The sequence below is a fragment of the Zingiber officinale genome, chromosome 1B (assembly GCF_018446385.1).
Source record: "Zingiber officinale cultivar Zhangliang chromosome 1B, Zo_v1.1, whole genome shotgun sequence".
Lineage (NCBI taxonomy): Eukaryota > Viridiplantae > Streptophyta > Magnoliopsida > Zingiberales > Zingiberaceae > Zingiber > Zingiber officinale.
The window spans coordinates 171,429,280-171,447,987 of NC_055986.1; the positions used below are offsets into that span (position 1 = coordinate 171,429,280).

The window sequence follows — 18,708 nt, forward strand, 5'->3', positions numbered from 1 at the left end:
CCGAAGATTTATAAGCACAAAGTGCAACACCCAACACCTCCAGTAGTAGCCGTATTGTTCTTTTCCAATCCAACATTATATAAAAATAAAACAAACAGAAAGATCAAAAATATTGCCATAAAAATTCAACAAAGAGATTTGTCTGAGCCCGGGTTCGAACCGGGGACCTTTAGTGTGTGAGACTAACGTGATAACCAACTACACCACCCAGACTTATATATTTTGCAAGCATTGAATTTTATTCATACATAAATTTAATTACCTTAATTACCAAAATCAATTTTCAACAATGATACCCTTCAATATTTTCTAGAAAATTTTGTTAGAAACGTGCATTGCAAATCTTATGGTACCATATCTATGTTTTCCAATGCAGTGGTGTGATTTGCATAAAAATATGCTTAGTTATAAGATTAGGAAGTTTTCTAACTTTACGCTATATATTAGTCAGGATTGTAACATTCTCAAATTAAAACATCCATATATATAAGAAACATATGAAGGGTGGAGCTATGCACAAAATGATTCAAGTAATATTCTCAAACTTCAGACATTACCAAGCAACACACTCAGTTCAGAAATGCTACTCAATAACAATTGCAAATTACTAAAAGCTAAAACCATTTTCCAATTGACTGACTGCAGAAGAGGAAGATTAACAGCCATCACAAAGTAAATACAAAGTGCATCAGATCAGTATCAATCCAAATGCCTCCAAATCATCAAACTCAAACAGATTGGGGATTCAGTAAACTATAGATGCATATAACTTAATTGTACACAAGCAAGAAACAAATAAACAAACTGGAATGCTAAGTCAACACTGTTTCCATTAGGTCTACAGCTTTCATTCTGATCAGGCATTCTAGTTTCCATTCTGCCATCTCAGAATGAGGGGATAGCTAGGGGCATTAAGTTAGAAGAGTTGAACCAAGGAGGTCATTGAACAAGCTACTTGTGCCCTCATGAAGCATGCAGTTGTCAGCCATGGGGCTACCTCCTGTGCTGCTAGACAGTGAAGCAAATGAAGTTTTCTGAAGGACACCTGTTGGTGAGGAATCCATTCGTGTATTCGAATCCAAGTCATCTGCCATTAGATGCAGGGACGAAGAGTTCTTTCCTTGATCCTTCGGATTGCAACTAGTGCATTTCAGCACCTCCCCTAAAGGTCCAGCCATGGAAGCCTCCCAGGAGATTGGTCTACAATTTGGTTGAATTTGGCACGCGTCATTTAGAACCCCTACACTTAGACCCGCATGTCCAAGGTTGTATTCTCTTGATAACTTTGGTGGTGAAAGTGCTTGCTTGTCATGGTTGAAGGAGGAAGATGAAAAACCAGAGCCAGATTTTGGAATAGAGACGGCGTGTTTGGTTCTATCACACAGTGTTTCTTCAACCTCAGGGCAAGATGCAGGCAAGACTTCAGACTGGGTTTTGGACCAGTCATCAATGATGTGCCGATGGGGACTGGACTGGAGATGCTGGTCATTGAACATTGAAACAGAAGTAAAACTAATGTTAACAGAAAATGAGTTCCTCATAGTATTCAAAAGTGAATCATTGGAATTGAGACCAAATGCTCTTCCATGGGAGGTTCCCTCAAGTAGAGTGTGTTGCTTTGCGAAAGGATATAAATTACTAACAGGCCTTTGCTCAACAGGACTCGGCATGGAGATGCTTTTTGGATTCTGGGCATAATCATCTTGAACTTCTTTGTTATTCAGCATCCTGCAGATCTCAACAGAACTGCATATTCAAAAGAACGATTTAAAGGCCGTTTTCAGGAAGCACATTAAGCATTATATAGAATTAAGACAACCACATTATGAATTTCAGAGATCTACAAATAATTGCTTCTGGAATTTAATAGACAAGGCGATAAAATTACAACCATATCTAGGGGGGAGAGATATCTTAAGCTCAATGCTGGGTGTGAAGGAAGTCTATTTAGTACAACCTACAGAATCCTGACTCATGATCAATTTGGATCATGATGTATATCAATATAAGCTTACTCAACAGTGTATAAAGCACAATCAAAACAGCAGTTCTTTCAAATTCCACAACAACTGTCTTTATAGTACTTAGCCTGTAACTTTTGAAGTTTACACTCAAGAACTCGAATGATTTCTAGCATTCCTTTGAAAGAGTTTACTTATTTTTTTTCCTTTTGACATTTCATAATTTCTTTCTACCAAGAAAAGGCATGCAAGCTAGTATTTCTAGCCAAGGATTGCTATTAGTTTGGTGCAACTTCATGTTGTCCTTTTGATTGATCTACAGTAATGTATTCAACAGTAAATATGTTGTAATCAATGAATATCACAGGCTTCCCAAGCTCATGAACTTGTAAGCAAAATTCAACAAAACAAAGCAGGCTAAACTGATGGAATGGTGAAAATTTCAAGTGAAAGTTCAATTTTCCTGTATAGTACTAGAAATACTTTTTTGTAAGTGTCATTGATGCTTTCATATATCCATCTTTCAGATAAAATCGATCAGCCCGATAATTAGAACATATTATGAAAGTTAACTGTTATATTAATTCCTTATTGAACCCATTAATTCACAAATTCTCCCAACAAATATTTTGGCTCAACAAGATCTCTATGCTATAGATTGAAAGCTCAAACCAAACTAATCTCTAAGGCTACTTACTCCTTTACTTGCACAGGGGGTGGATCTGTGATGTTTGACTGCAAGGTTTTCCTCTGCTGCTGTGAAACTGTGGGAGTACTAGAAGTAGCACCAGGAACAGCTGAGGTCAGTTGAGAAGATGTGACGTCAGGCATCACTTTGGCAGTATGGCAACTCTGGCCTTCCACATGCTTTCTTGAACGATGGCGGCTCCGGTTCATGTGTCGCTCACAGTACTTTTGGTCAGCAACTGCATTCCTAGAGCATCGCCATTTCTTCCCGTCGGTCCGACAGCATCTACCAGGCTCTAGATCAGCATTTCTTGAATAACCTAGATGGAGAGACCCCCAACCACTTGCAACAATCAGAAAGAAAATGCAACCAAAAATTGTTTTAAAAGGGAGTAAAAAGGAAGGAGTGGGAACAAAGACTTCAGGCATTATAGTTACAAAGACTTCAGGCCATCATAGACATGCATAAAATCAAAGAGATCTCCATCTAAGCATCTTGATACTTCAGATTGAAATGGACTTCACATGGTATCAATGCCACTTCCCGACCTTTTGCTTCTCACCTTAGTGAAATGTGAGAGACAAAGGAAAATGTTAAAGAGAGAAAAGACAAAGTGAGGAGAGGATGAAACTCCACCCTTTAGTCTCGCATTGTTAAGTGAGGCAATCATGGGCATGCTACTTATGGTCTTGCCATTTTAGATTGAACAGATTCATCTTGGGGCATTTACAAAATTAACACCAATTTACTATCTAATGTTTATTAGAACTGAATTTGCAACATGCTAGAGTAGAAAGATAAACCTACATATACTTCCAATTTCTTTTTTATTCATTTTTATCCATAGCAAGCAATTCATAAAGTATTGTGAAGAAAAAGAAGCACGAAAGATCTTCACAAAGTACATTTATGAATTTGAAAGTTTTCATGTACTAAGAAGAGGTTTCAAAGGCATAGATAACCAAAAAGGATTGTGATGTGTATCAAAATGAGCACCTGCAACTCATTTGCCATAACTAAAAATGTCAGAGAGCTAATGAAGATCCTAAAACTATAATATTTCCTTGAAGCTAGAAAATGCATGCATCATTATATGTGTTGGCAACAAAATTTTCGCAAGATAAGTAGATAACCGTTCTTTTTGCTAAATTGAAAGTCCAATAACCACCTGAAGCAAAAGACCCAGCTGACAGGGGGAACCCGGAAGCACTCGGGTTTCTCATTAAGGGAACAAGCAGAGTAGCTGGTATGGGTACATTTGCAAGTAGGTACTTGTAGATCAAGGCCTGGTGTTCTAACTCCAGCCACTGATAAGGAGTGAAGGGTCCTCTGACCCTCGCCAGAACGCCTTGCATGTTCGCATGTGAGCTTATACCTGAAGTAGGAAGAAAATAAATATGAGGAAAAAAGCATCCTCAAGATGAAGCATATCAAATGAGATAGGGGAAAGATAACGAGAAGAGCGAAGGAATTAACAGACGAATAGACACCAAGTTGGAAAAAATAGATCACAAAATATCATTCTTTTCCACTTTCTTTACCGATCGTTTTAGATGTGTGAGCAGAGGGAAGTAGCAAGGTAAATGGGAAAGAATTATTGGCCTTTCTCCTCGATACACTTCATTTCGCCTTGCAACTTTCTTTATAGAGGAGCCAACTTTTTCCTTGACAAGACTCGAAATAAAAGGATCTTAGGACAAGACCCCCCCCCCCCCCCCCCAATCAATTATCAACCCCTGATATAGTAAAACCTCCGAAACAAAAACCACCACGGCCGTTACCGTACTAGCATGAGTTACCTGCGTTCCTAGGGATGTAGCATTGCGCAGAAGAAGTCGATGAGGGTTGGTCGTAGTAAGGCAAAGTTCCATCAGCACCAACCACCATCTCACTCTTGGACCTCGACGAGAAACTGAGCATTTGATCTCCATAGGGAAATAGGGGGCAGGAGTTGGTTTTAAGGAGGAAAGGAGCCACCTTTGGGGGTACGGCGGCCAATGCCTCAGGCCTGCCCTTGACCGATCTCCGATCATAGTCGTCGTGTTCCATGAGTCTCTCGTGCTTCTGCAGAACGGATCCAAAGGGAACACTTGGGCTGCTGACTTCGATGCCCGGAAGCAAGGATGAGCAGGATAGGAGGCCACCAACAACAGTTTCAGAAGAGACACCCATGCCAATAGCCTCGTTAAAGTCCATTGTCCCTTCCGTGACTACCTAAGCCTGCAACTAGATGAAAGGAGAGGCCATGTGCTCACGAGAGGAGGCAGAGGAGGAGGAGGAGAAGGGGTAAAGAAGCATTTTTGGAGAAGCGCTGGACAGAGGATATTTATGGAACGACTATAAGAGTTGTGGAGATACTCACTTAATGGGTAGACTTTTAGCCAGGAAGTTGAGTGACCCTATGGATTTTGGTTTATCATTCCCTTACGGTGGATTTTTGGGTATTTGAATGGATGAGATTAGACATACTCTTTGGATATTTTTGGATATGATTAGTAGAGTTTTGTATACTCATATCTCATGGATTAACCGTATCTCTACCATTTGGAGAGTTGTTGGTCATTGATCAGGAAATCAAGGGACGCCCTTGGATTTCAGTTGTGATACACCATTGGTAGGATGATGGATATTGTTAGATTAGATATTATGATATGTTGCTTTCAGATGATCTAATAGAGAATATTTGACTTGACGATCTATTATTTGGTGTTTGATGTTGATAGCGACATATATAGAGAGTAGCATGTATGTGATATCTATGGATGTGGTGATTTGTAGTTGGTGATCTGATTTTAGATTTGTTGTCGAGGATCTTACGGTTGAGAATACATGTTGTACGGACGTTATGAGTCTTTGGTTTTACCATTTAAGCTTACAGTACCCTAGATGTTTTCATGGATTCGATATATTTGTTATTCCTAGGGTGTTTGGATAAGTTTTCATTGTCTTCATTGACGATATTATGATCTATTCCTGACCGAGGTAGATCACATACACCATCTTCGCATAGTCTTGGAGATGTTTCAACGGGAACATCTATATGCGAAGTTCAGTAGTGCGTATTTTGATTGTCTTCTATGAGATTTCTGGAACACATGGTCACCGGTAGGGGTACACCTATGGATCCACAGTAGATAGAAGCTGTTACCAGTTAGGAGTAGTTGAAGTCTGTACAAGGGACTCGCAACTATCTTGGTCTGGCTGGATATTATTGGAGATTAGTTGAGGGTTTCTCCAGCATTGTTATGTCGTTGACTGGACTGTCTAGGAAGGGTATAGACAGATGCTTGCGAGACCAATTGCAGTTATTGCACCTGTGTTAGTTTTATCTTTTCGTATAGACAGATTTATGCTCTACACAGATGTATCATATCTGGGATTCTGAGCAGTTTCAATGTAGCGAGGTGGAAGGTGGTTTTGAGGGGAGAGGAGGAATGGAGTCGAGGAAACCAGAGTGGTTTTCTTTTTGGACGGGTGAGGTAAATAGTAATAAAGAGTTTTTACATACAACACCTTTCTCTTTTCATTTTCAAAAAGAACACCCTTAATAATGAGGATACCATGGCTCCAACTCTGCTAATTTATTTATCAATAAGAATAATTAAGCCTAAAAATATTGATCGTCTAGATTGAATATAGATGAGCACTTGATTTATCTTCTGATCATTAATTTTGGATATACATGTCAACTAAAAAATAATAGTATAATTATAGTTTCTATAAATTAACATAGTTGTCATAATAAATTTAGGGTTAATAATATGTATGTCAAAGATAATTCGCTCGTTTCAACGCTCTAGTCAATCTATCCTTATCTAATACGGAAAAAGTAAATCACAGATGACTACTAACTATTAGTTATTAGTGTAGGTGACAAAATATAAGAGAAAGACATACTTAAACATACTAAATTTCATCTCTAAGACATTATATGATAACACTTTATATTTTAACCATCATATCTCCGTAGGAGACTAGAGTCAACAGCACAAGAATTATAACGAATTCAAATTAGAGGAAAATGTTTCTAAATTTATCGTATTTTTGAAATTGACATCATTTTCATTCGATTTTGGACGCTGAGGATTTAAGTGGGATTTTTCCGGGAAAGTTGCGAAAAAAAATAATGCAGAGGATCTTGTCGAGGTGTCGCCGGAGAAATTTCCCCAGAACCCTCTCTTCGACGCATCGCCTCATCTTCCGGCGCGACGTCAGCGCCTCAGCAGAGGGCGGCGTCGACAGCTTCTCTGCGGACGTCGAGAGGACCTACCGCATCCTCCGCAAGTTCCATTCGCGGCCGCCCAAGCTTGCCCTCGCCCTCCGTGACTCCGGCGTTGAACTCCGCCCGGGCCTAGTTGAGCGCGTCATCTCCCGATGTGGCGACGCTGGTACCCTCGCCTTCCGATACTTCTCCTGGGCCTCCCGTCACCCGGATCACCAACCGTCCCCCGGCGCTCACCGCGCCATGGTCCGCGTCCTCTCCAAGATGCGCCATTTCGGCCCCGCCTGGGCCCTCGTCGATGAGATACGGCGCGAGACCCCCGACCTTCTTACTCCCGACCTCTTCATTGGTCTCATCCGCCGCTTCGCTGCCGCCCGCATGGTGGCCAAGGCCGTCGAGGTGCTTGATGAAATGCCCAAGTACGGTTGCGAGGCCGATGAGCATGTATTTGGCTGCCTCTTGGACGCCCTCTGCAAGAAAGGCAGTGTCAAAGAAGCTGCTTCGCTCTTCCAAGACATGAAGGAGCAGTTCCCTCCCAACCTGAAGCACTTCACCTCGCTCCTCTACGGTTGGTGCAAGCTGGGGAAGCTCATGGAGGCTAAATTTGTGTTGGTTCAGATGAAAGATGCTGGATTCGAGCCCGATGTCGTTGTTTTCAACACTTTGCTCGGTGGCTTTGCTGCTGCGGGTAAGATGGAGGATGGCTATGAGCTTCTGAAAGAGATGAGGCGTAGAGGGTGTGAACCAACTGTTGTTTCATACACCACCTTGATCCAGGCGCTTTGCTCAAGAGACAGAATGGACGAGGCTATGCTAATGTTTGTGGAAATGAGGCGTAATGGTTGTGCTGCTGATGCCGTGACATATTCAACTCTCATCAGTGGATTTTGTAAGTCAGGAAAAGTTGATCGAGGTTATGAGTTCCTCGATGCAATGGTTGAGCAAGGATTGAGGCCTGATCCAAGTGCTTACTTCCACTTTTTTGCTTCATATGAGAAGAAGGACAAATTGGAGGAGTGTTTGGAGCTCATGAGCAAAATGTCAAAAAGTGGCTGTCTTCCTGATCTATCCATCTATAACATTGTTATAAGATTGATCTGCAAGCTTGGGGAGCTCAAACAAGCCATAACTATCTGGAACGAAATGGAAGCTAGTGGGCTCAGTCCTGGACTTGATACATTTGTGATAATGGTACATGGTTTTGTCGAGCAAGGATCGTTAATTGAGGCATGCACATACTTCAAAGATATGGTCGGACGAGGTCTCTTTACCACACCTCAGTATGGCATCTTAAAAGACTTGTTGAATGCGCTATTAAGAGATGAGAAGCTTGAATTAGCTAAGGAGGTTTGGAGTTGCATATTGAACAATGGTTGCGAGTTAAATGTTTATGCTTGGACTATATGGATTCATGCTTTGCTCTCAAGAAAGCATGTAAAAGAGGCAAGCCTTTACTGTTTGAATATGCTTGATGCCGGGTTGATGCCACAACCAAGCACATTTGCAAAGCTCATGAAAGGTTTGAAAAAGCTATACAATAGGTTGATTGCAGCTGAGATAACAGAGAGAGTGAGGAAAATGGCTGAGGAAATGCACATTACTTTCAAAATGTATAAGAGACGAGGGGTGAGAGACCTTGAAGAGAAGGCAAAAGCACAGGCTAAGGCAAAGAGAAAAAGGAAAAAGGAGAAGAGTCATAGACGAAGATTCAATCACCAACACTCTAGGAATCCTTCTAATCAAGTAGATCCTTTCGATGAAGAAACCTATATTCCTTGATCCAAAAGAGTCTCAAATATAATTGCTACTGGATTTTTGCTTGCAGAATTACTATTGTCCTCTTGGATTTCATGTCATTTTCATAGTTTCTAGCCGCCTTCATCGGGCACACATTGTGTCCTGCTTAACACCATGGTGGTCTTCTCCCCTTCAATGAAGTTGGAAGGCGAATAAGTTATATGCTTCCGGCATTCTCAAATTGTGGATCAGTATATCTGAGTCTCAATGCTTCAGAATTTCCTCAGTATTGTCACCACCTGTTCTGTAGTGGGATCTTGATTTAAAGACAGAAAAAGGGCATTGGCCACTCAATTGTTCGAGTCCCTTGCAATGCTCGGTTAATTTAATTTCCAAGAAGTGGAGATCATTCTTGTTAGTATTCTCGATGCAAGACCAAGCAGAGTTTGTGATATTGGTCAAATAATATTGGTGCATGGGACAATCTGGCCTTTTAAAAATTACTCAATAACTCCATCGATTGGCTCAATGTTGTTCTCAGTAGATATCATTTGGAGCTGATGGCAGCTGGGACATATAGGGAGTTTTTCCTATTCAAGAAAAAAATCAAACCATGTTTCTTTTTTTTTCCTTGTTAATGAACCATTTATGATTAGCCTTAGCTAATTGTGATAACAGGCTAGAGCAGTGTAAATATGATATGTTTTGCCTTTAACAATTAGAATTAGCTTACTTCCCACGAGCAGAACCAGCCAGGGAATTAACCCTCCTCTCTCAACCCACTTCGGATCACCTCCAGCCATTTTGATGAGCAACTTCAAGCAGATGGATGTTTTCTGGTCATGACCTAGCTTCTGTCGTCATGCATGTTAACTTGATGATGAGACTATTGACAGCTAGATTTAATGCTCAATAGGCAGTAGATCACTTTTTTCAAAACACAGAAACCAACTGCCAAAATAGTACAGAATCAATCTATAATTAAGAAACTGGGTTGAATCAGATCAGACTCAATTCACTCAGAAACTAAGCATTGGGAGACACTGGATTATCCGCGAAGCTAAAAAGCACTGGCTTAATATAATTAGGCAAGACAAGTTTCAAACAAACAGACTGAGTGATTAGAGTGTTATTTTCCACACGCCAAGCTGCTGAGAACTTGCAGCAAGCTGAACTATTCATATAACAAAACAAGAACACGTAATTTAGAATAAGATGGATAAAGAATAAAAAGGAATTCCTTTTTTATTTGAACCAGAAAATAATTATTGGATACAAGCAATTTGCACGAAAATTTACTAGCATATAATGCTTCTTATTGCATAAGGGAAATTAACAACAATCTGGGGCTGGAGGTCATCACATCTGACCAAAATTGACCAAATCACCAACTTCGATGTTCTTGAATGATATGTAACAATCTCCAGATACAACAGGGCTTCCACGAAGTGCCTTGCCATCTCTATATAAATGAGACAATGAAGAACAATAAATCACAGAAACGCCAATCATGTGTTCACATTCCTGTAAATTACCAAACGTTTATCAGTTGTCATAATCAACGAAAACAAAGCAAACGAATCAAATGACCAGATCAAAGAAAACACTAGTCTTATCTTGTTGGGAATAAAGATCATTACTTGAAGAAATCACATGCAATCATGCATGCAAAATCCAGCAGATGGATATTTGATTTTAGAAAGGATTTTTTGGATGTATGGTTGAGCATACTGGAACATTTAGTTTGGTGTAAAATCCATCATTCTTGATTTTACCATAGATTTTTCCAGATGACTTCAATTGCTAAAAATCTCAGGACAAAACATGGAAAAGAAAAGGTAATTTTGGACAGAATGGGTTCATCTTAAACTCGAAGTAGGACCAAGTGCACCATTTCTTGTGATGTGACCTAATTGTCTTGTTATCTAACCTTCTCAGTCCTCTTTTTTGACCATAAAAATATATGGACTCATTATTAACATAAGCCTTTTCATGAATAGTAAGAACAAAACATATATTTCTGGATTCAGAAAACAAGACTAGCGTTATAAGACATTCAGTGTTTGAACCTGAAACAGCACTACATAATATATATTTCACATGGACTAATTCCTTGGGGATGAGAATGTAACTTAGCGCAACATACATTTGACATGAATGAAGGTTGACGATATGGATTTCTTCCTTTGATCTCTACCCGAGACTATTGGTAACACTTAGGTCATTTAAATTGCTTTTAAGCAAGAAATTTTTTTATTAGTTTCTCTATCCAATAATTAATCATCTTACTTTTAGTTTCTGTTCTTTCAAACGAGTTAACTGCAATAAACAACTTTAAATAGAAAACTAGAAAAGATCACATTAAGTTGGAGAAACAGCATATATGCAGGTAAATTCTGTGTGCAGCAGCTATCACTTTGCAATTTAGATGGAGCTGTTAAAAATAGAAATACTTATCTCTGAACTCTTCGAAGAGTAGTGGTACGAGTAGTGATGGATCGAGGAGGTAGACCAACAATTGCCACAAGTCCACTAGCAAAAGCTGCAATTGCTCCTACAGCAAAAGCTGGTGAATTGCTGCCTCCAAATAACTGATCCAAAGGCCCACTTCCCACAGACACAACCATCTGATATAGGACAATTTGTAAGTACACATCAAACATAAAAATAAATTTTGATATATGATTAATTAATTAATCTAGCACAATATTTACACTTTGTTCCAAAATATAATCACAACCTTTAAAAATTTTCATATCTACTACAATGTACTATTTTCTAAATACAGAACGCTGAGTTTCCATCTTCTAATGGTTAAAATGAAGTGATGTCAACAAATTGCACACATCAATATAGGATCCGGGAAACATAAAAAATTCTCATAGCATTACCAAACAAATCCACTTTTAAATAGCCATATTTGATTTTTGATATGCATGATGACCTGTTCTAATATCATATCAGTGCCATGTCATTGTTTTAATTGTCTGTTGATAGAAATTTAAATGTTTTATTTAAAGAAAAAAAAGTGTCTTTAAAGTACGTTGTGCTACATATGAAATTTTTTAAAAGTCACCTACATTTAAAACAAGGTGTAAAAATTGTGGTACATTAATTAATTAATTTCTTGCCTTTCAAAAAAAGTATTGTATTAATAAAAGTGATAAGAGATGAGCATAAGAAGATATACTTCTAGTTTTACCCATTATCTTGTTGATATAACAATTTTCAACTAAGATCAACCAAAATAATCAATTACTTGTAGATTTTCTTAAAAACAAATAATTGAGCTTTTCAGGATGAGGTTATTAAAATCCAAGAGGGAGCTCAATCCGACTCTTGATGTCAGATTTAAAGATAGCAATAGAATTTTGAAACCCTTGATGAAGCATATTCATTTTATGGGCCACTAGGACAACCCCCTAACAGAAAGAAAAATTTCCAATATATTCCTCATGGATCACAACGCCACCATGATGAAGCACGTGAAGAGCCAATTTATGTTATCACCTAATTGATTATCCTCTATAAATGTTTTGCATCTCTTATTAAAGTCAAATAACTGTATGTCTTGATTTCCTTAAATTCTAAATAAAATGAAGGATGAGAGAATATCACACAGTAAAAACTGCAAGTTTACAACAACAATCATAATTTAATCATTATTCCATGAATAAAAGAAGAATGCAGATGGAAATGTCTACCTGAGGTACAACAATTGCCAGATTCAAGATGCCCATCGACAACCCTATAGCAATAAAAGGTGTTAATGCCAAACAATTACATAACAAGAAAACTGCATGAGAAAGAAGTGATGAGTCATCCACCCTGGCCAAGCCCCAAAGGCTCTATACGTGCAGAAATCATTGCATAAGGAATAGTGTAGGTGACCTGCAAAATAATAGTTAAACAAGTAGCAATGGAATTCCACTGACACCAAGAACAGTCACAAAAATGACTTACAGCCAAAGGTGCCCCGAGGATTGTAAAAATAACAAGTGAAGCAATAACAAAACCACCCGGAGGAAGTCCATTTGGTGGGTAATCAGTATTCTTTGCCAGAGAAGATAATATAAGGATTCCAAGAAAACAAAAGAACATGACAATGTTGGAAATTCCCCAAATTAAGCCAGCACCAAATTTCCTGCAGAGCTTTTCCAAAACCACTGAAGTAAAACCTAGAACGATAGAATTTAACATGAGGCCAGTAGCCCCCATTCTCACTCCAGTTTGATACATTTGCCCTTCATCTGGGTTTCCCTTGTAAATCTCCCGACCCATCCAATCAGTATCAAAAAGGGTGAAGGGAAACCAACCTATCCAAGTAAGTGCAGTTGCAATGAGAACCATCCAAATAGGCAGCGTAAGATACCTGCAAGAGCCAATTAACTCCCATAGAAAAGCCTCATGTCCATTATCTGACTGCACTAATGAATCTCCAACAGAAGTCGTAACTCTGTTAGCAGAAGAAAGAGGAATTTCCTTGGCTGATGACACGCTAATACAAGTAGTGATCAAAAGAAGAACAACATCGAGAAGAAAAGCAGATTTGAGGTTGGCACAACTTATGCTGCATGCTGAAGTGACGTTGAAGGGAAGTATGCTATACCAATGACTAAAAGAACCAGTAGCAAAGCCAAGTATGTTGCCCAGTGCCATGAAGAGAGAAAAGTAAGCATTAGCTACACGAGTTCGCCTATGATCTTTCCCTGAAATTGCAGGAACAACATGAAAAGTTTGAGATTAATTAGCTTATTGAGCTTTATGGATTCATATTTTTCTTTGCCAAAGGATCAGACATAGGTAGTTAATTGCATAAATGATGCTACTGTGCAATTTGGACTTTGTAACCAATTTCTTCATTAGAGGTTATCTCAACTACTGCATCATAGCAGTGGTTGGACCATGGTACAACAGTTAGAGAATTATGGACTAACTAAAATTAGATAGTGAAAAAGTGGTTGGGAAGCAAACATGACAAACACTCATGAGCAGTTCAAAGGGCAAAGTTCATTTGATCGTGGGTCAGTAGTTAATTGAATTAAATATGAATTTTAATTTTAGGCTTGCTCACTGAAGGATACAAGACTAAATAACACAAACGATCAGCTAATATTTCAGGGGTCCTCAGTGATCTTGCTCTAAGGCCTGTAAGAGCCACGCTGACCCAATGGGGTGAGGGGGTAGTTCCCTAACCATGATTATAGAGCCAACAGCCATCATGGGATTTGTAGAAAATAACATGAAGCAAGACCAATACACCCTAGCATGGCTATGGTTTTCATAACCTATCTCCTTGTTGTTTCAACCCAACTGATGTTCCAGATTTGGTCAACATGACTCACTAGTGATAGTGCTAACCGGTCCTTCCAGTCACACATCAAATTGGAGACATGTTCCCTTTCCCAATCGTCATGTGCACTCTTGGACACAATCTCATTTATGCATGCATTTATGTATGTGACCTTCTCTTATGTATGCATCAATGTGATGTGGGTGGGTGCAGCATTTAAGATTGGTGATACCTAATGAGATTTCTATTGTTGTGTCATTGATATCGGCAATCATGTCAACCCATATAAAAATATTGTCATCTTATTGTCTTTTATTTTGTTCTCTATCTTATGCTTTGCTGCTCCATGTTCGAGTTAAAATAGATTCTTATTTCTTGTCGTGTATGAGGCTGTTCAACTCCCAACAACCAATACATCAATCCTACTATAATCAACCATGCACAAAGCTAACTTATATGCTTGACTATATAATCATGGTTGTGCTACAATCTTGTAGTTTATTTTGACAAAATAGTAATTTTAAAAACTAAAAAATCGAGTTGAAGTTTTACAAGAACTTAGAATTCTGTTATGTTATGTTTCTCGGAACTTGGGAGGAGGGAAAAGGAACAAAAGGGATCGAAGGAGGTATATAAGCGGTCCTTAACATGGCTATTCCTATATCTTACGAATCACAATCCAACAGACTAAAGCACCCACTTCAGTGTCTGCTACAGCCATCCACGAGCGGCTCTTGAGGTTGCACCAAATCAAGAAAATTTTCTCTGCTTCCAAACTAGAACTGCTTTCTGAAGGATATGTCAATAGCAACCACGGAAGTCAGTCGACATTTTTACTTAGTCTTAATCTAGGCGAAATTAGGGCGTACGGACAACCAAGGTCACAAAGGAGGATTTCCGGGAATCGGAAAGCCACCTTCGAAAAAGTTGAAAGAAAAAAAAAATTAGTAAACTAAAGAAGGATCAAACGAGAGGGATAAACATTGATGAACCTGTGAGATCTGCAAGAAGAGCCCTGCACGGGCCCTGTGTAGTGTTATTCCCCACGTCGAGCAGCCAAAACCCAACTAGATACACGGCGATCGCCCCGTACTTCGTCTCCCCTCCGCCAGTATCGCCGAGAATGCGGCCGATATCTGCGGAGTAGCCGATCAAGAGCACAGATAAAGCAATGGAAAAGGCTCCGCCGATTATAAAGGGCCGGCGGCGGCCAAGCGAGCTAGCGCAACGATCGCTCATGTGGCCGACGAAGGGCTGCACCAGGAGGCCGGAGAGAGGGCCGCAGAGCCACACGAGACTTGCGAACTGGTGGGGGATCCCCAATTCCTGCACGTAGGGAGTGAGAAGCGAAAGCTGGAGCGCCCATCCGAACTGCACGCCGCACGCCACCGATGCCACCCGGAGCAGCACCCGCCGCGAGACCTTCTGAGGCGGCGCCAGTAACGCATCCCCGCAAGCCGCTGCCACCGACTCCGTCTCCGCCCTTTGCTGTCCGGGAAAGGTCATCGTCAGCCCTACTCCCCTCTCACTTCTTTATTAAGCGCCCCCTTCCTCTCGTCACTTGGCTGGTTTACACTTTACGCTACTCAGAGCAAGTGCGAGTGCACCCTTAGAAAAGGAAAGAAAACGAAAAGAGAAAAAGATACGGAATCGCTCTTTAATCCCGATTAAAACGGGCCCACAGGCGATTTGTTTCTATGCAAAGGAAAGGGCTGGACAGCTCAGCAAAAGGAATATGGCCGGGTAGGGCCCTCCCTGTTCGTGGCTGAGAGAGGACGCGGGCGGGCCCCGCGTCTCCCCCACCTGGCGGTAAGCAAAAGCTGTAAGCAACCACTTTCTTGTGAGCAGGGAGGCCCCCACGGTCACGGAAGGTGATGAGTGATCCTGGCCGGCAGAAATATTATACAAGAAGCCTCCATCTTCATAATTTTTATAATCAACTTACAAATCTTAGTTTATACAATTGAATAACAGTAGTATTATTATTATGATGCAATTAAAATTACCGGCGGCTTGAATACGGACAGCAATAATTTACGAACACTTGCTTGCATTGAGGGCCAGTTTGAGATAAACTAAATTTATTGGTTAATTTTCCAAAAATAAGTAATCCAGATTTCGGACCAACGAATTTATTAATCTGGGAGTCGGCTTATGGAGTGAGTCTCACTCGAAGGAGCAGGGACGACTCGAGGACGAAAAATACGAAAGCCATTTCGACTTGCCGATCGCCACCGACTGGTACACCAGCAACGTTATTGGAAGGATATCAGCATATTCCCCGTGGGTAAAGGTTGGTTAGAGGAACAATGATGTGTGGTCCCCGGTAGAAAGTTCATTTCGAGACGCGTTCTGGGCCCCTCAAAAATTAACTTATATATATATAGAAGTGTATTTCAAATATATTTTTTTTAAAAAAATAATTAAAGACGCAACTGTAGATGTAATGATGCTCATTCGATCTAAAACTTTAAAGTTGTAAAGTACATATTTGATGATTTTATAAATCATAAAATTAGAGGGAAATGATAGATAAATCTTAAAACTATTAAAATGTAATGATATTTATTTAATATGAATTCAAGTCTCACTCCATTTTTCTTGGGAGATTATTGGTTTTGTACCAATTTTATGGACTAGTGAATTTTGTTATAGCCGACTGTCAACCCTCTTAACATTGAATTTGTATTGATTTGCATCTCATTGCAAGTTCACATGACTGATTTAATAGTATTAGTTGACTACTAATTTAATTTATATAATGTTTATCCTTGCTAAGTTCTGACATTTAGTAATATAGCGAATTAGCTCTTTAATTTTAATTTCCTTTAAATTAAGAATAAATTTAATTGAAAATGATAATGTTGAATATTTTAAGGTCAAATTCAAGCTCCACTAAAATGAGTAAATTTCCTTTATTGAGACTTTTGTTCTGAGTCTCAATATGAAAGAACAAAAGTTTGAAATATTGTAATGTGATTTTGATCATGGGTCTCAACGTGACTCATAGTATTATACCGATTTTTTTTTTAGACAAATCGATCAAATCTTGTCATCAAAATCAAACAAATCTAACATATATTAAATCATTCAAATATAATAGTAGTGATGATTCAGTATAGGTTATTGTCCAATTCAAATATAATAGTGATGATCATTCAATTTAACCGGTCTATTTTAAGACAATAATTTAAAAAAGACATAGGATGTTTTTACTATTATTTTGAAAAAATGAAATGTTTAAAGAAAAAAAATCAAAGAAAAATTCAAGAATAGGCACATAAAGTGATGAAATCCACAAAAAAATAAAATAATAGACTTTATATGTCTATCTTTGAACTTTTCCTTGAATATATCATTGTTCTATTATTTTATATAATATAATTTTGTTTGAGAGTTTAGATTTAAAGCCTTTATTTTTACTCAAAATTATAGATGTGGGATTAAAATTCTTTATGCACATTGTTGGAAAATAGTTTACTTTTGAAAATATTTCATAATAACTTTCTAAAGTCCAAAAGTGCCCTTCGAAAAATATCGCAGAAAGATGTCTCCTTTTAATGTTTCGGTTGATTTGGTTCATGTAGGTTGCAATGTAATTTCCAATGATTAACTTATTCACTTCTCGATCCACCAACTTTTTAAAGATCCCACAAGCTTCGCCAACAAGACTCGGAAAACAGGTTCAATAATTTTCTGTTGCCTTCTCTTTTTCAGAGCTAAATAAATTTTGAATGAGAAAAAGATGATAGCGATAATGCTCTATAATTTTCCATAAAAGGGGAGACTAGCCAACCAAAGAATGTCCAACCTCTATTAGATCCAATTCTAAAGATTGACGAGCTAACTGAATGATCACTGGTTTGAGGTAATTATGGCAGATAATTCCCTAGTCAGAATATAGATATTTTCAAGACTGACTAACCTAATTGCAGAAGAGACTGATAACCAAATACAAGTCAGAGATGTTAGATTTTGGTTTTCTAAGAACATCTAAAGCAAAGAAAAACCCACAAGAGCACCAAATCAGTATGCTGCAGAAGTAAGATAGAGATTTGTTTTTCACCAAATAGGCACTTCACAAAGAAACATAGAAGGGAAACCACCCACCAAGGTGCTACGAAATACAACAGATTTTAGCTTCTACTGTTCTCTATTTAAGTAGAGAGCATGTTGCCTAGGTTTAAAGGTTGAGTTGAATCCTATACTTGAGCCAAGATAGTCAAACTCATTCCTGAAAACAGTTGAGATCGTAAAAGGTGGGCTAGTGTACGATGTTGGGCGGCAACGAACCTAATCCCCCTGAGGCGGGTGTCTGTTGATTTGAGGGATTTGAATTTTGCAAGAACCGGAAAAAGGAGCAAAATGTCAGGTAAACTCCAACCTATTAGGACTTTTTTTTTTTTTTTTTTTTTTTGCCTATCATTCAGTCAATTTTGACATGGTAGGATTTCATCATTACCAAACATCTTATTCTCCTGACCTATTTGGATTTATTATCTCATGTCTCACGTTCCCTATTAGGATTCATCATCGTCAACCATCCGATCCTCCTTGACTTGTTTGGACTTCGCTTCTCATGCCTAACATACGATTAATTTTGACCTATCATGACTTCATCATTATCAAACATTTGATCCTCTTTAATATATTATAATTTTCATCGTTATTAAGTGTCTGGTCAATAATAACCTTCTTGGACTTTACTTTTGCTAATTCCGTATTAGATTTTCAACTATCAAGTGTTCGGTCAATCATGACCTATTTGATGTCTCGTTCACCATCAAATATATTGATCCAACATTGA

At 38.8% G+C, this 18,708-nt stretch overlaps 3 protein-coding genes and 1 non-coding gene across 4 annotated transcripts; 1 reads left to right on the forward strand and 3 right to left on the reverse strand.

Annotated features, from left to right (window-relative positions):
- Positions 1–139: 139 nt before the first annotated feature.
- On the reverse strand, positions 140–213 carry TRNAV-CAC. Its single transcript has one exon. It is a non-coding gene; the product is annotated as a tRNA-Val (tRNA).
- Positions 214–737: 524 nt separating this feature from the next.
- LOC121992462 (growth-regulating factor 6-like) lies at positions 738–4,986 on the reverse strand. The gene is made up of 4 exons (XM_042546869.1): positions 4,449–4,986; positions 3,818–4,024; positions 2,659–2,968; positions 738–1,746 (listed from the first exon to the last, which is right to left on the reverse strand). Exons 1-4 carry the CDS (start codon positions 4,843–4,845, stop codon positions 912–914), a joined length of 1,749 nt encoding a protein of 582 aa, XP_042402803.1. The 5' UTR covers positions 4,846–4,986; the 3' UTR covers positions 738–911.
- A 1,755-nt stretch (positions 4,987–6,741) lies between these two features.
- Positions 6,742–9,340, forward strand: LOC121992467 (pentatricopeptide repeat-containing protein At3g49730-like). The gene has a single exon (XM_042546883.1). It carries the CDS (start codon positions 6,776–6,778, stop codon positions 8,648–8,650), a length of 1,875 nt encoding a protein of 624 aa, XP_042402817.1. The 5' UTR covers positions 6,742–6,775; the 3' UTR covers positions 8,651–9,340.
- A 488-nt stretch (positions 9,341–9,828) lies between these two features.
- On the reverse strand, positions 9,829–15,522 carry LOC121992480 (sucrose transport protein SUT2-like). The gene is made up of 6 exons (XM_042546899.1): positions 14,894–15,522; positions 12,572–13,317; positions 12,436–12,499; positions 12,313–12,356; positions 11,066–11,235; positions 9,829–10,132 (listed from the first exon to the last, which is right to left on the reverse strand). Exons 1-6 carry the CDS (start codon positions 15,405–15,407, stop codon positions 10,117–10,119), a joined length of 1,554 nt encoding a protein of 517 aa, XP_042402833.1. The 5' UTR covers positions 15,408–15,522; the 3' UTR covers positions 9,829–10,116.
- Positions 15,523–18,708: the final 3,186 nt, after the last annotated feature.

Bases quoted from the DNA above. Each gene is read 5' to 3' on its own strand.
- LOC121992462 (XM_042546869.1), bottom strand. From the start codon at position 4,845: ATGGACTTTAACGAGGCTATTGGCATGGGTGTCTCTTCTGAAACTGTT. The intron at 4,025-4,448 runs GTAACTCATGCT...TTCCTACTTCAG, and splicing joins CTACATCCCTAGGAACGCAG to GTATAAGCTCACATGCGAAC. The intron at 2,969-3,817 runs GTGGTTATTGGA...CTCTCCATCTAG, and splicing joins AGCTGGGTCTTTTGCTTCAG to GTTATTCAAGAAATGCTGAT.
- LOC121992467 (XM_042546883.1), top strand. From the start codon at position 6,776: ATGCAGAGGATCTTGTCGAGGTGTCGCCGGAGAAATTTCCCCAGAACC.
- LOC121992480 (XM_042546899.1), bottom strand. From the start codon at position 15,407: ATGACCTTTCCCGGACAGCAAAGGGCGGAGACGGAGTCGGTGGCAGCG. The intron at 13,318-14,893 runs GTTCATCAATGT...CTGCAATTTCAG, and splicing joins TCTTCTTGCAGATCTCACAG to GGAAAGATCATAGGCGAACT. The intron at 12,357-12,435 runs GTGGATGACTCA...TTATTGCTATAG, and splicing joins GCCTTTGGGGCTTGGCCAGG to GGTTGTCGATGGGCATCTTG.